The 14,590-nt window shown below is 36.8% G+C and overlaps 1 protein-coding gene across 4 annotated transcripts in view; it reads right to left on the minus strand.

Moving 5' to 3' along the window:
* Positions 1-14,590, minus strand: part of kdm7aa (lysine (K)-specific demethylase 7Aa) — a 59,561-nt gene that overhangs the window by 3,649 nt on the left and 41,322 nt on the right. For 2 of the 4 annotated variants that reach the window (XM_079622226.1, XM_079622228.1), the window contains 16 exons: positions 12,299-12,384; positions 12,096-12,213; positions 11,767-11,927; positions 8,821-8,962; positions 8,366-8,552; positions 7,787-7,949; positions 5,568-5,655; positions 5,329-5,435; positions 5,023-5,114; positions 4,852-4,938; positions 3,831-4,070; positions 3,479-3,603; positions 2,382-2,560; positions 1,891-1,964; positions 846-955; positions 435-739 (listed from right to left, as the gene is read on the minus strand). In XM_079622226.1, coding sequence (XP_079478352.1) covers positions 435-739; positions 846-955; positions 1,891-1,964; positions 2,382-2,560; positions 3,479-3,603; positions 3,831-4,070; positions 4,852-4,938; positions 5,023-5,114; positions 5,329-5,435; positions 5,568-5,655; positions 7,787-7,949; positions 8,366-8,552; positions 8,821-8,962; positions 11,767-11,927; positions 12,096-12,213; positions 12,299-12,302 — 2,182 coding nt within the window. In that variant the 5' untranslated portion in view covers positions 12,303-12,384. Of the gene's footprint in view, positions 1-434; positions 740-845; positions 956-1,890; positions 1,965-2,381; positions 2,561-3,478; positions 3,604-3,821; positions 4,071-4,851; positions 4,939-5,022; positions 5,115-5,328; positions 5,436-5,567; positions 5,656-7,786; positions 7,950-8,365; positions 8,553-8,820; positions 8,963-11,766; positions 11,928-12,095; positions 12,214-12,298; positions 12,385-14,590 lie in introns of all 4 variants that reach the window. The other 2 variants (XM_079622225.1, XM_079622227.1) reach the window with 1 other exon arrangement.

Consider the following 14,590-nt stretch of genomic DNA (forward strand, 5'->3'; position numbering starts at 1 on the left):
GTTAATAATTTTTAAACATTTTTCATTTAGAAATTTAAGGGATTTCTTTTTTTTCTTTTTTTTTTTACATATACAAGTTTTCAACATTTTCATTCACATTTTTTATTAATGAAAAATGTAGTTTTAGCTTATTTTCAAAATTGATTCATGCGTTTATTTTATTTTATGTACAAATATCAACAAATTAACTCATAAGTATGATTACATCATATGTCATAAAAAGGTCAAATTACTGACTACTTATGGAAAAACAATCATGATGGGTTCTCTCTCTCTCTATATATATATATATATATATATTTTTTTTTTTGTTCTTCTTCTGCATGTTGGTTGCACCACGTGTGACCTGATTTGGCAAACGAAAGTTTGACTTTTTCTAAGAAATAATACAAATATTACTACTATTATTTATTTTAGTGTACGAAAGTGCTCACCTTTAGTGGCCTGGTTGCTGATGGGCGTGGGGTTGGGCGCATGTCTTTTGGAGGGGTGGAGTGGAGGAGAAAGTGAGCTCTCTCTATATGAATATTCCTCCCCGAGACTCCCATCTTCTCCCTCCGGGCTGCGGGGCGCTGAACAGGGTTCACTGCTGTCCCACATATCACTGCTGCTGCTGCTGTTGCTGTTACCCTGACTGCTCCACCAATCGGCCCCCTCGGATGCCTGCTGACACAGCAGCCCCGCCATGGACAGCATGCCCTGAATGGCACTGTCTGTTCTCGGTGAGGTAGGACGTTCTCTGTGGACAAGCAGTTCTCAATTTTAGCACAAAAAGAGAAAAACTACTTAAATTAGCTTTTGAACTGCCGGTTTTCTCAGGTGTGTGAAATGAAGGGCAGTCATACCGTTTTAACGCTTGCTTATGGTGGCCGCTCAGATGCTCCACAAAACTCCCTGAGTCTCTCTTGCTGGCTCCATCCTCTTCCTCAGAACTCCCTGACTCTGATGAGCGTTTCTGTTTAGAGAAAGAGTGACGCACAGGAATGAGATGGCAGCACATATTTTAAAGGGGTCATGAACTTCATTTCAATTGTTCTTTGAGGTCCACTTATAACACTAGCAATATTTTTACATCAAAACCCATCCTAATGTAGGAGTAATAGGCTCATTTCTATCCATTTCTTGTTTGGACCCTCTCTTTGAAACACTGTTTTGATAGGCATGCCGCATTCACAACTTGAAAGTAACCGTCCACTGCTATGATTGGTTAACAGTTTTGGAAAATAAAATATTTTTCAACGTCTCCAGCATTACATGTGTGGAACAGTTTTGAAGACTTCAGATGTTTAAAAAAAAATTTAACCGGTGAAATTCTGCCCCGAATTATGTTGCACTGTTGTTATTATATTCATCGTTCATAATTTTTAGTAAAGTGAGTACATATCAAATTATCCGTAACAGAGAAAGCAATAGTGACACATGGTAAAAACATTGTTACTCACACGTTGCAACATCACTGAATGATACAATGTAGTCGGCACCGCATCACCTTATATTTTTTTATTTTTTTATTTTTTTTAGTTCCTCTGAGAAGACGGCGTCGAACGATGTCTTGTTTAAAAATGAATCCACAGTTAAACGAAGCGAACAAACTAAGTGGACGGAGCTAAATAGGCAATGATTTAGAAGTAGACATTGATCTTCTGTAGACGCGGTCTTTCGTCACGCTATGACGTCATAATGTGACAAAATCCGAAACGAGTCGGTTTGGGAGCTTGGTTTTAATAAAAGCTGTTTTTGAGTTCTGAAACTTACAAGATATTTATATAGTACAATGACCTCATGTCAATAAACCAAGGACAATTTGATTTCTCAATTCATGACCACTTTAAGCCATTTCACCAAAAACTGTGTTGAGCTCGTGGAGAGTTGAATGGACATCATCAGTACCTCAGCACAATCCTCTGACTCCGAGTCACTGTCTGAAGATGCTACACGTGGCGACTCTGTCTGCACAGTTAGACCTGTCAAAATAAGATGTTGGTCAAACAAATATTTTTAAACCAATCAATCAATAATGACAGAAAAAAAAATGCTTTTGTCTTTTCACAGACTGGTTTCAATCTTATATCCACCTAATTTTTTACGTAAGAGCAGGTGCGGCCATTTTTAACTTCAGGTATTTTTAGCTGTGCAAAACTGCTGATTGATATTCCAAACTGGTATTTCTTACTATGTGTTTGTAATTACGTCAGTACATTAAAATAATACTGTAGCACACTTTACTATTCTTCTAGTTATATCCCTTTAGCAGCTAATGAATCAGAAGTCTCACACATTCACAGAAAATAGCTTACATCCATGTAGCAAAATAAGGTGTATAGTCAGTCTGGAGAGCAAAAGCTGAGTCGTGACAACCTCTACAGCTCCAAGCGACTCACCATGATTGAGTGGTTTCTTGATGGTGCAGTGTACTCCAAATTCATCCTCTCGCTGTTCTTTTTTCACTTCTTCTTGTGGGCACATTGGCATTCTTTCCAATTTGATCCTGTGTTGATGGAACTGCAACATTTCCACTCCATTGACTTTGGCTGTCACATTACTGATAGATAACCTCTCCCTGTGAGGAAGGACCACCAAAACAGAAAACTTTATTCAATTAATATATTACATTAATAAATAAAACATATATATATATATATTTATTTATTTACAAGTTATAAATAAACATACACTACCATTCAAAAGGGTTTTAAAACCTTTTAAAATGTTTTTTGTTAAGTCTCTCAGCTCAACAAGGCTGTATTTATTTGATAATACAGCAAACAATAATATTGTGAAATATTATTACAATTTCAAATAACTGTTTTCTATTATAATATATTTTAAAATGTAATTTATTCCTGTGGAGTAATGATGCTGAAAATTCAGCTTTACCATCAGTCTTCAGTGTGGAAATCATAATATATTTTTTTCCAGGATTTTGAAGGACTTTACTTCACTTTTTCAATTTAGTTCATCCTTGCTAAATAAAAGTATTAATATCTTCTTAAAAATCTTTTTTGACCCCCGACTTATGATCAGTAGTTTATAATATGTTATATATTAATATTACCACCACTACTACTACTAATGGTGATAATAAAAGCAGATAAAAATATCAATATAAAAATATCAAACATTCCATGTCAAGAATTAAAGAGGTACAAATAATCTCACAGTGTCACTATTCTCACTACTAATTTCGGTACGTAACATTAAATAAGTTAAATAATGTAAATGTTTAAATGAAAACAAAGGCATGTAGCCAATTATTTCTTACATATGTATTTTGCTTCAAACTAAATATTTAAATAAACAGTAATAAAATTGTATTTTTCTTATAATATCTAATATGTCCTATTAGTCCTTTAATTACTAAACTTGAACCATTAATCTTACTGTGCATTGACTGATAATCACTCATAATAATGAAAACTAGTGCCTAACAGATAACCAATCTAATGGTCACAAAAAGAGAAGCTACTGGGACCCTCACCTCATAATTTTGCCATTACATAGCACCAGGCGCAGGGCATTGTCATGACTCCCATCAACAGCTACTGCAGACACTGCAGACACTTTCTTAAACTTGCCATTCACTTTGGAGCTGAAGGTTGGGTCCTGTTACACGAAACGAGAGATGTTTTTACTGGAAATAGAATAATTGCATGCTGCTAAAGCAGTGAACCTATCTAATATCAAGGTGAAAATGCCCTCTAAAACCATTTGATAGCATTGCATTACAGTCATATGAGGAATAATGAAGGCTAATATCGCCGTGGAGAACAGATAAGAAATTTGAGCTTCATGCTGCAGTGCATTATGGGGGATGATAATACCTCGCTCACCTCCACAAGCGGTCCGACCTCCAGTCTCTTTAATACCTCCAGCGTGTGAAGCTCCAGGATGTCCAAGTTAGAGGGCAGTTTGCGGCTGTGATGATGATGATGGTGGTGGTGGTGGTGTCGATGACGATGGTCTCGTAGCCTCCGAGCTGCACGCCGTGCCTGACATCCTTTCTCCAGTGTTGAGCGTGTTAAAGGGCACTCAGCACTTCCCTGAGATTTTCCAGCTTTATTCGAGTCATCCTGTTTAAGAAAATAACACAGCCAATCACTTCAACTTGGAGCCGTTTTAGGTTATGTAGAAACACTCATATTAATTAGCATAGGATTTTTTTTCTCAACGAATTAATGTTAATTTGATTTAATTTAAGTAAAGGCTTTGTAAGGATTAGAAATTAACTTAATATTTTAAATGTATAACATTTTTAATGAATATTAATAGTAAACTTGCTTCAGTTGACCAAATTAGTTACTCCAAGTTTATTACTGATGTGTAAGAATGAATATTTAATTTAAAGTGCAGGCTGTGTAAAAATGTATATTAATTTAGGATTTTAAATTGTTTAATAAAAATGTATTGTAAAGTTGCTTCAGTTGAACAATCTTAATTTACTCTAAGCTGTGTAAGAATTCATTTTGAATTTATTTTAATTTCACTTAATTTAAAGTAAGTGTAATAAGTTAAGATTTTAAATTGTTTAATTAAATTAAAATGTAGTTATATAGCTATATAGGTTTAATATAAATGTAATTATTTAATCCAATGTGTTTTAATATTTAATATACATTTTTAAATTTTATTTCATATAATTTGATTTAGTTAGGTTTAATTTAATTTATTTTGATTGAATTTAATTTATTTTAAGTAGAATATTGGCAAGACAGAAAGGAATTGTTCCCATAAAGTTGCAAAGTGAAGATCAAAACAAAAAGCACCAAATATCTCTCACGGTCACAACACCTGTGTGAACTAGTGTCTAAACCCCCAATTCAGAACCCCTGGAGCTCCTCGGGCTCGTCTTACCTCCAGGTGGCGGATCTCCTTGGTCAGAGCTTTGATGAGATGGCTTGGCCTGATATGGTCTGGAACCTCACTGTTAGGTTGAGTCAACTGTGGAGGAAACACACGAGAAAATAACCATGTAGAACAGCCACAGGAGTTTCACCAGAAAAATCAAAGCGGAAGTTCTCTTGCCTCCCTCCTCAGCCATGTCTTCAGTGATGAGATTAAAGCTTTCACCCCGTCCACTAGATAATCCTGAGCTTGACAATTATCCTCCCGCAGCTCTGAAAACACAAACGTTTCAATCTCCGCTCCATCAAGAAGCTCCATCCGCAACCATCAAGTGGAACGCTTTTATGTGAGGAATAACTGACAATACTTTATGTAGATAGTTCTCTGATGTTGGTTAATAGTCACGTGACGCTAATGTTTAGCTAATGTTTTATTTTCATTTACCCCTAGCCTAAAGCACTGCAGGAGTTGTCCTGTCCCACTCACCTTTAAGGGTCTCCAGAAGGTTTTTGGCCACATACCAGCAGATGGCCTCAAAGTACGGGAACTTAAAGAGATCTGGAGTCTTCAGTCTGCGTTCCATCTCATAACACCTGAAAAGAAGTTGGAGAGGTATATCAGTTCCAGTAGGAATATCCGTTTAGAAACATGAAACTACAGTGACAGGAAAAGCATAGGCCGTATAGAAAAGGATAAATATTGAGGAATAGATGCAGGGTTTTTACCTGAGCTGCATGTCTATGTTTAAGTTATGCAAGAAGTTCCCACCAAACGCCATGGAGTCCTGAGAAGTGAGCACTGCATGGATCCAACCTGTAGAGGGCAACAGAGATCAACGTTCACGCCTCAACAAAGATTGTTCTATGCTGACCTAATTCCCTTTCACAAGCCCTACAATAATTATTTTATACGTTCACATTCTTTTAAAATGGTGTCTCTGTTTATGTGTCATATTTCCTTTAAACATTAGCTTAAACCACCTAAACATTGTACCGGTAGTAGTCTTTTTAGTAGTCACAGTGTACACACAATTCACATCAGTAGCCGGTGTGTAATACACACAAACAAACACACATCAGCAAAAGCTAAATATAGCGTAATCTCACACCCACTGACAGAAATATCAGTTTTATCTCTCCGTCTGGCTGGATGTGTATTGGCCGTCGTGTGCAGACATGCTGCCGAACAAGAGGGGGGATTTCTGCTTCGTCATACGTGACGTTCTCCTCGAGGAGGGAAACCCACAAGCTCGCTTTCACACTCCTCAAACACACATGCTGTGATAATGAATCCTTCCCCCTAGAAGGGTCACGTCTACTGTCTACCTCCGCACTGGTTAGAGAGCATTTATAGAACTCTGAATGTATGCTGAATTAAAGCACCTCTCATGGGTGATTAAAATAACATTGACACTTTTCATTCTTTCCATTCGGTGAGATGCACGTGAATTGCATCACAGCCCGTCGGAGTGTTTTCATTCTGTTTACCACGTTGCTCAGCGAAGACCGTTGCCCAACATTCCCACTGGAACAAGGGTCATCAGTGTTGGACGCTGATCCACAATTTCCTGGCAGGAGTCCTGGGAAAGCGCCTGATATTACTTTCGCCTTGCCGTACCGTGTATGCGTTTTTATACGATAGCGTACATCCTATTTTTTTCTCTTGTTGTGGGGTCAATCAAGGATAAAATGTTGCTATTTAAGTAAATGACAACTGTCAACAGTAAAGGAAAAATCCTTTAAAAATCTAGTTAGTTAGGCTCTTAGCAATGTACATTTTGTATTCATATTGGTTATTATGGGTTTGAAACGTATACCTTTTTTTTATTTTTATAAAAGTTTCAAATTAATGACTAATAATGTCAAGTAAAACATTTTTATTCCTTTACGCCTTGAACACGTGAGTGTACACAATTATATGTTATTATTTTATTTTTTACAACAAATATAGTGACTTATTCATTTATAAATATTACTTTTTGGTACTACACTGTCCATCTTACAAATGATCTGATATTTTAAGAGACACGTTGAGCTTGATAGTTAGTCACGAGTGTCTGAGGTCTTCTCTATAAAAACATTTCTTGTTGCTGCATGTTGGTTGCATCACATGACTTATGATGATGATAATAAAAGTTTATGGCAAAACAAATGCTTGTTTTTTCATTTTAATATCACCGCTGTACCAACCTGACATTTTTAACATGATTTTTATTTTATTTTTATATTTTTATATAATTTGACAAAATATATTAAATTAATATATTATATAAATTAATATATTAATTTAATTTATAAGTATTATAATTATTTTTAAATTAATGTTCATTGCAATTTTGATATAAATAATAGATAAATTAGAAATAATCATTATTATCCCAACTTCAGGAATACGGGCATCATGACATCATCACAGAGCCCTCTCACCCCGGCCACAGCCTGTTTGCACTTACAGATCTCTGTGCACTAGAACATCCAGACATAAAAACGTTTCTTTCCTCAGGCTATCTCCACCTTAAACAGTTAGCACCTGTTTTTATAATTCATAAATCAGTATGGTGTTTATGCCACCTGCGAGTTAGGCAATAAATAGATCCTTACTATGTAAAATACATATTTTTATTAATACAGTTGTATATACAGTACATAACGCACACATCTGTACACAAGTCTTCTCATCTAGATGTATATTACTTTTTTTATATCTATTTTCTTAATCTTACTTTTTTAAATGTTCTTTCTATCCTCTTGTGTTATATATGCATGTATGGACGTATGCATGTATGCACTCAGAGCTCCTGGAAACCACAACAAATTCCTTGTGTTTGCGCACATTGGCGAATAAAGCTTATTCTGATTATTATAATGTAAACAGGTGGGTGGGCATAATCTTTTAAATGGACACAAAAAGGGATTCAGGAGTTTGTCTAATTCTGTGTTCTCACCGGTGGGGAGGAAGATGGTAGTTCCCTGCTTCACCACACATTTGTAACACTTGTCGACTTTTTCCCCAAAGAATACTTCGCTCTGATTGGGTGATGAGCTCCAGGACTCGTATAGTGCAAGGTTAGCCTTAGTCGGCTTGATCAAGTAGAAAATCTTCTCTCCCTGCGCACACAAACACAAAACCAGTATGTCATTGGAACTGCTTAGCAGCTCTTGTAAAACTATAAAATCACATGACTTGAGTCTCATTAATTATTCATGAATGGGGTGGGCGATATGACCAAAATTTTACATGACGATATGAGTAATGTTATTTCACGTTGAACGATATATACAGTAGTCAACATTTGAAGTGGATCAAAAAAGTTTGTTCAAAATTCATGTATAACTTTGATGAAGGTTTATGATCCACTTAAAATGGTGACTACTATATTACGATAGTTATTTTTGCTTTAAATGAAGTTATATCAACATTTTTGATACATAAAATCTCACCACCAATTTCAACATCACAAAAAAAACGAATCCTAGCCTAACTAACATTAGTTAAAAGAGCTGTCAAGCATCTCAGTTCATACCCAAAGAACATGATACCACACTGAAGTTCCTCCAAAGTCGATGTGGAAGTCTGTGTAACTGTTTTTCATTCCCATGAGACAATACTTTTGCACAAATGGTTTGGGGAAGAACGAGTCGTCGGGCCAGTAGTTCTCCACCCACGACATATTCTGCGCTATCTCAGGAACCTCCACCAAATCAGACATCCTAAAATTGAGCAGGAAACAATTTCAAAGATTTCAAACGAGCACTTGCTAAATGTTAGTTGAATTCAAGTAGCTACACAATCGTATATCAGGCCCGAGAAACAATCTTTCTTTAAAAACAAAGGATATTTGGATTGCCATTTTGTCATCTAATGCAACAACAATGTGACCTAAGTGTTACTGTATGTCATCTTAACCAGTAGCATAAATTAATTTGCAGTGAAGTTATGTTGCATAGAAAGAAAACTGAGTTTCTCACACAGACGTACTTTGTATCAGAGAACTCCAGGCTGATAACATTCAACACTTTGGGCCGTTCAGGTTGATAGTAATACTTCACGAACTCTCCCAGCTTCAGCTTGCTGTCTGCCTGTCTTGCGACATCAATCACGTCGATGACTTTATTTGCACCTGGAAAAAGAAAGTGGATACTTTCAGATTTGTTTTAATGCATCAACTCTTTGCTATATATTCTGTAATAAGGCTTTTGAGAGACACAGCTGCAGGGCCGCAAATCACACAAACGGCCGCTGAGGACCGGAAACGACGCTGGACAGCTGCTGGTGAAGTGACTGCAATCCCTCAACACACACACACAGCTGGCCAGCGTCTGATGACAGGGAACAGCTGGAGGAACAGTCCCACAAACACATAATGTGAAAGGCTCAAGCCAAAGTTGGGAACAGGACATAACTACAGAACTCGGCACAGCTTTTGAACCAATGCTGATATTTTTATGGTCGCCATCACCCATTCATTTCCAGCAATATTCAATTGAAAATGTCTGTATACATTTAAATATTTAAAGTTCACCCCAAAATTATTCATTTATTTATCATCATATTTAATTTTTTTGCAAACTAACATGCAAACTCTAAACTCACATTTTTGAAGAATATTCATGCTTTTTCCACACAATGGAAGTAAATGGGCCAGTGTTATTTTAGTATTATTCATATACAATTATAGCATTTATTCATATTTTGAATTATCTTTTATTTAGATATTTTCAGTTAAATTTTTGTTTAAGTTTTAATGTTATCTGCTTTTTGTTTTTCCCTTTTAATATTTCTATACAGCTTTATTTTTATTTCAGTTTGAGTAGTTTTAGCACTTAAATTTAAACTTATTTTAGTTCAAGACAACATATAATATCCTTTTAAATTTTTCTAGTTTAAGTTTTTAATTTAATATTTATAGTTATTTTATTATTTATATGTTTATTTGAATAGTGACAGTACAAAAACCATGATTGTCAGTCGAAAGCTGGAAAATATGTATTGCACATCGAGATTATAGCATAAGCTAATAAAAAAGCAGTGTGCATAAGCAGTTAACAAAAACATTACTAATAGAGACTAGAATAAGCTTTAAAAAAAGACACAAAAACAAAATTCTTCTGAAGCTGCAGGATAACTTTTCTTGAGAAACATACCGAAAATTATGCTTGACAGTCCCAGTCATTATTAATTTTCATTATATTGAAAAGAGCAGCTAAATTTTTTTGAGTGAACTACCCCTTTAACTCCCTTTTCAAATTGTTGCTCTGATGAATAATGTTGCATAAAATTTGTTAAAGTCTGACAACAAACAATATTCTTTTTTTAAATTTGCCCATACATGGAAGATGAGTATTTCTCAATGTGTGTGTTTCTTTTCTAAGAAAAGCAAAGCAGGTGGAGAGAGAAAATGGAAGAAACGACAGACAGGGAAGGTTAGTGGCCTTTTGTCTGTGTCCAACTGGCTAGGTAACATGATCTGTTGAGTTCCCCCCGCCTTCCCCCCGCCCTCCCCCCCCCCCCCCCTCTCTCTCTCTCTCTCTCTCTCTCTCTCTCTCTCTCTCTCTCTCTCTCTCTCTCTCTCTCTCTCTCTCTCTCTCTCGACACACACAGAGAGACACACACACCTCTTCCCCTCGACACCTGTTACTATTAAAACAGTCCCAGCTTAAAGATCAGCGGCGTGCGAAAGAGGGAGCCATGTAACATAAGCATTGAGATAAAACATCTATTGGGAACCTGAGCTCAGACTGGCTGTGCTGTACAACGGCTTTGTAACTGGAGATGAAATGTTTTAGGTCTAATGTAGAAGAGAAAGGAGATAACCTCCACAGTTGTCCACAGGAGTCCGGTCCAAACCCATTCACTACTAGCACGGACGGATAACCACAATCACAATGGCTCTTGGTAACCTAACGCTCCAATGTGTTTAAAGTTGTTCAAAGAACTACTTGTTAGCTTTAATAAAATGATATTAAAACCCAACAGAGGTTTGAGTAAAAGGGTGATTTTTCAACCTCGGGCACAACCAGAAACTTGCCTTCCCATGCCTTTATTATTTTTCTACTTTGGGGTCTGTAAGATTTTTTTTCCCTCCAGGATTCTTTGATGAACAAAGTTCAAAAGAACAGAAATTATTTGATATATAATTTTTTTTTCTTAACGTTATAAATGTCTTGTCACGTTTGATCAATGTAATGCATCGCTCCTGAAAAAAGTATTAAAGGTAGGCAAATTGTTTTAAACAGTTTTTTTTTTTGTTATACTGGTTGGAACATTTTTCACATCCTGATATCAATAACAGAAGTGGTCTAAATATTAATGATAAATGTACATACATCTTCTGTGGAAACCTCAGAAACAAAACAATTTAATCTGATTATACATTGTCCTTCTTGCCTGTCAACCTATATATTTCTATACCTGCTCGCGCAGACATCACACGTCATCAGCTTGTTCCATGAGGCTATGCAGAGTTGTAGACGGTCACTGAGCGCCACAAACTAGCAACAACCGCCTTTTACAGTTCCTCTCAACCGAAACAAGTAGCTTATGCTGAGTTTACGCCATAACTACCGTAATTAAATTATGGCAACCCGTGAAGTTCCTCCCTGAGCTACGAGACCTGCACGTTCATGTCTTGTTGGAGGTCTGTCTTTGCAGAGCGCTCTGAAGGGTGGGTGGGATGTTATGCTTTGTAAGTTAGCTTGCTATTGCTAGCCACTCCGAAATCACCTACCCTAAAAACATTTTTGGAAAAAACTCTTACTAACCCCAAACTTCTGAACAGCATATATGCACAAATGTGTGTGTCTGGTTATGAGCCCAAATGTGATCTAAATGCGTCTCTTGCTCTAGTGCCCCACTTGCCAGACACTATCCTGAGCTGTTATCTGATAGACCATAAAACGCAATACACACAAACTGAGGTCTTACCAACATAATGCTCCACATCGCTGACAGAGAAAGAAGGAGAGGGCAGTTTAAGGCCCAGTCCATCCAGGTCATGCACCACTATGGGGTAATGGAAGCCCTCCCTCTCCAGGAAGCGTTGGGTCACCTGACTCCCATGCATTGGCACCAGAACCTCATCCCCACTTTGGACACACAAAAACACACAAATCAATTGCAAGTCTTATCAGGTAGGTGCAAATTTCAAAGCCGCAACACATGCATCAATGATTGATTATGTCCTTAAAACACATTAGACGTCAAAGTAGGAAAGTTCAAAATCGAATCAAGTTTTGATCCAGAGGTGCTTGTACCTGTAAAAGCTCCTGGCCTGGAGTTCCTGTACAAACACAGCAGTTCCTGCCTGGATGGGGTGTGTGCCATCATTTGGCTCTGTGTAGTCATGCCTGTGGCAGTTGTTATGCTTTTTCACTGAGAAAAATAAAGAAATATTCATAAGTTGATCCTTGGACACAACAAAAGCAACAAAGAAACATGTGTACATGCACACACTTACTCATGGAGGGTCCGTGGATGGGCTCACAGTTGGGACAGTGATAAACATCGATATCAGCAGCATGGTGCTCCACTACCTGAACACAACTGAAAAAAGGAAAGCAAGATAAAGTACCCATAGAATTCGGCCACAACCACACATCTGAATGTTGCAGTAGTACAAGCAAATAACAAAAACAAGTCTAAATCTTGTGTTTATAAACATTAGCATTGCTCCATTTTGAATATTACAAGTTTATTATCTTTGGACGAGAAACTCAATGACCCATTCACACACTAGACTAACACAATGACACAAAAATAATATTTAGTTATTAAAAGGTAAAATTTACAAACAAAAATGTTTTTTTTTATGAAGCAAATACAAGTCGTGCTTGCACTGACATTTACATTCTAGCCAATACTGATAATTATATTAATTTTAAGAAAGAAAACTGAAAAATGGCTGATATTAAAATAAAAAATATATAACACGTCTTGAGACTAAAATAAACTCAAAAGGACCTCCCCAGGTGTCTATAATATTTAAATATCTCGAAAGGCTAATTTGCTTATGGCGATAATATCAAAATGGTCAAATAAAAATAGTCTAATATAGGCCTATATCCATCAACCAAAACTTAGCAAAAATCACAATGAATGTCCAAAATTACCACATGAACGTGGCGTAATCAGAATTTATTCACAATTACAAATGAAACCAAAAACTTTTTCTAAACTCAGTCAATGCCAGTAATGTCCTTTGTTGCATGGTACAATGGCGTCATCCGAACTTTTCAATAAATGTTACGAAATTCAAAAATGTTTTACATAGTTTACCACTGGATACGTCAAGCATTGTGTGGGCAGGCAGTACTACAATCAACAAAGCGTTGCGTCACAAATGTGGGATTTCCTCCACCAACCATGTCACTCAAACACGCCAAGTCACATTACCAAAAAAGCCAAACCACAATGCTCAGCCACCCACACAAACACACGTTCCTAAGATTCATTCCAGAGTCATACTGCCAACCATGTGAAATCAGCTAGCAGAGTTTTGACAGTCCAGCGGCAAGAGATTTACAGAGACAACTGGGGCCACACAAGAGAACGCAGGAAAGTGCTAACACTCACACGGACGTGTTTACCGACACCTAGTCTGATACATACTCTACTTTTCCTGGAGCTTATATAAATATTAGCTACTTTTTAGTCACGCGAGAACACTATAACTGTCTGAACTAAATGTGGGAAATGGCCGTGATGTCAAATAAACGGTTGCATGACAAATCACCAATTGAATCTGTTAAAAATCATAACAGCTTTAAGCTCTTCAGCTGACTACAACAACCCTGTTATCTTTCAAATTGGCCCAGCTACAGCACAAAAGCATATGCGCACAAGGGATTTCTTTTATACAGCCAAAATATTGAGAAATGCAGATTCTGCACTTGCAGTCTTGGGGCCTTCGCTCACATATGTCTGTTAAGTCTACTAAACGTTAGGCTGTCCCGTTTATTGATTTACGATTCAGAAGAGACTTCACAGCGGACAACTACCCACAAGTGGATGAGGCATTTCGTCACATATATTCTGTCCCTGTCTAGAGGTCGAACGATATATTGCCAAGGCCGATATATCGGCCAATATCTGGAATTTGACGGCGTATCAGACTTTTATTTTGACGGGCGGCACTGAGAACGCCTGCGCCCAAGTACACAGCGCTCACAGTCTTCATTAGTTTACGGACTCCGTTTAACAGTTTTGTCTAATACTTTATTAAATAGGCCTAGACCTGTTAAAAAAAAAAATTTAAACGGTATGCGAAAAAGTAACCCGTTTGTGTTTATATTATTAGTTACAGGAAGGCAAACACTATAATATTTTCTCATTTACCATCAGCATTCAGCAAATACGCATATAGGCTAATTTAAACAAATCTTTTAATATGTAATACATTTTTAATATCACAAACCTTGCAGACTAAGTCGAATCCAGCTGTCAGATACTCTGAAGTGTGCAGATTTGTGGCCATGAATGTGTTACTCTGTGCGTGACGGTCAGTTCAGCTTCACTGGAGACGCACGATCGACAAACTTTAAATCCTTGATTTTACAAGATGCTGCGCTATATTCAGTTGCCCATTATGTCATATTCATGCGATTTTCACTGAGTGGTGTATGTAAAATTAGTGTTACCATGTCTTTATTTGAAAAAATATGATTACCAGTGAGCTCAAACTTACCAGATTACCGCGTACCCTCTTGCAGTTTATTTCCTTTTAATTCATATATATTTAAACAATTAATTT

Source organism: Phoxinus phoxinus (assembly GCF_949152265.1).
Source record: "Phoxinus phoxinus genome assembly, chromosome: 9".
Classification (NCBI taxonomy): Eukaryota; Metazoa; Chordata; class Actinopteri; order Cypriniformes; family Leuciscidae; genus Phoxinus; species Phoxinus phoxinus.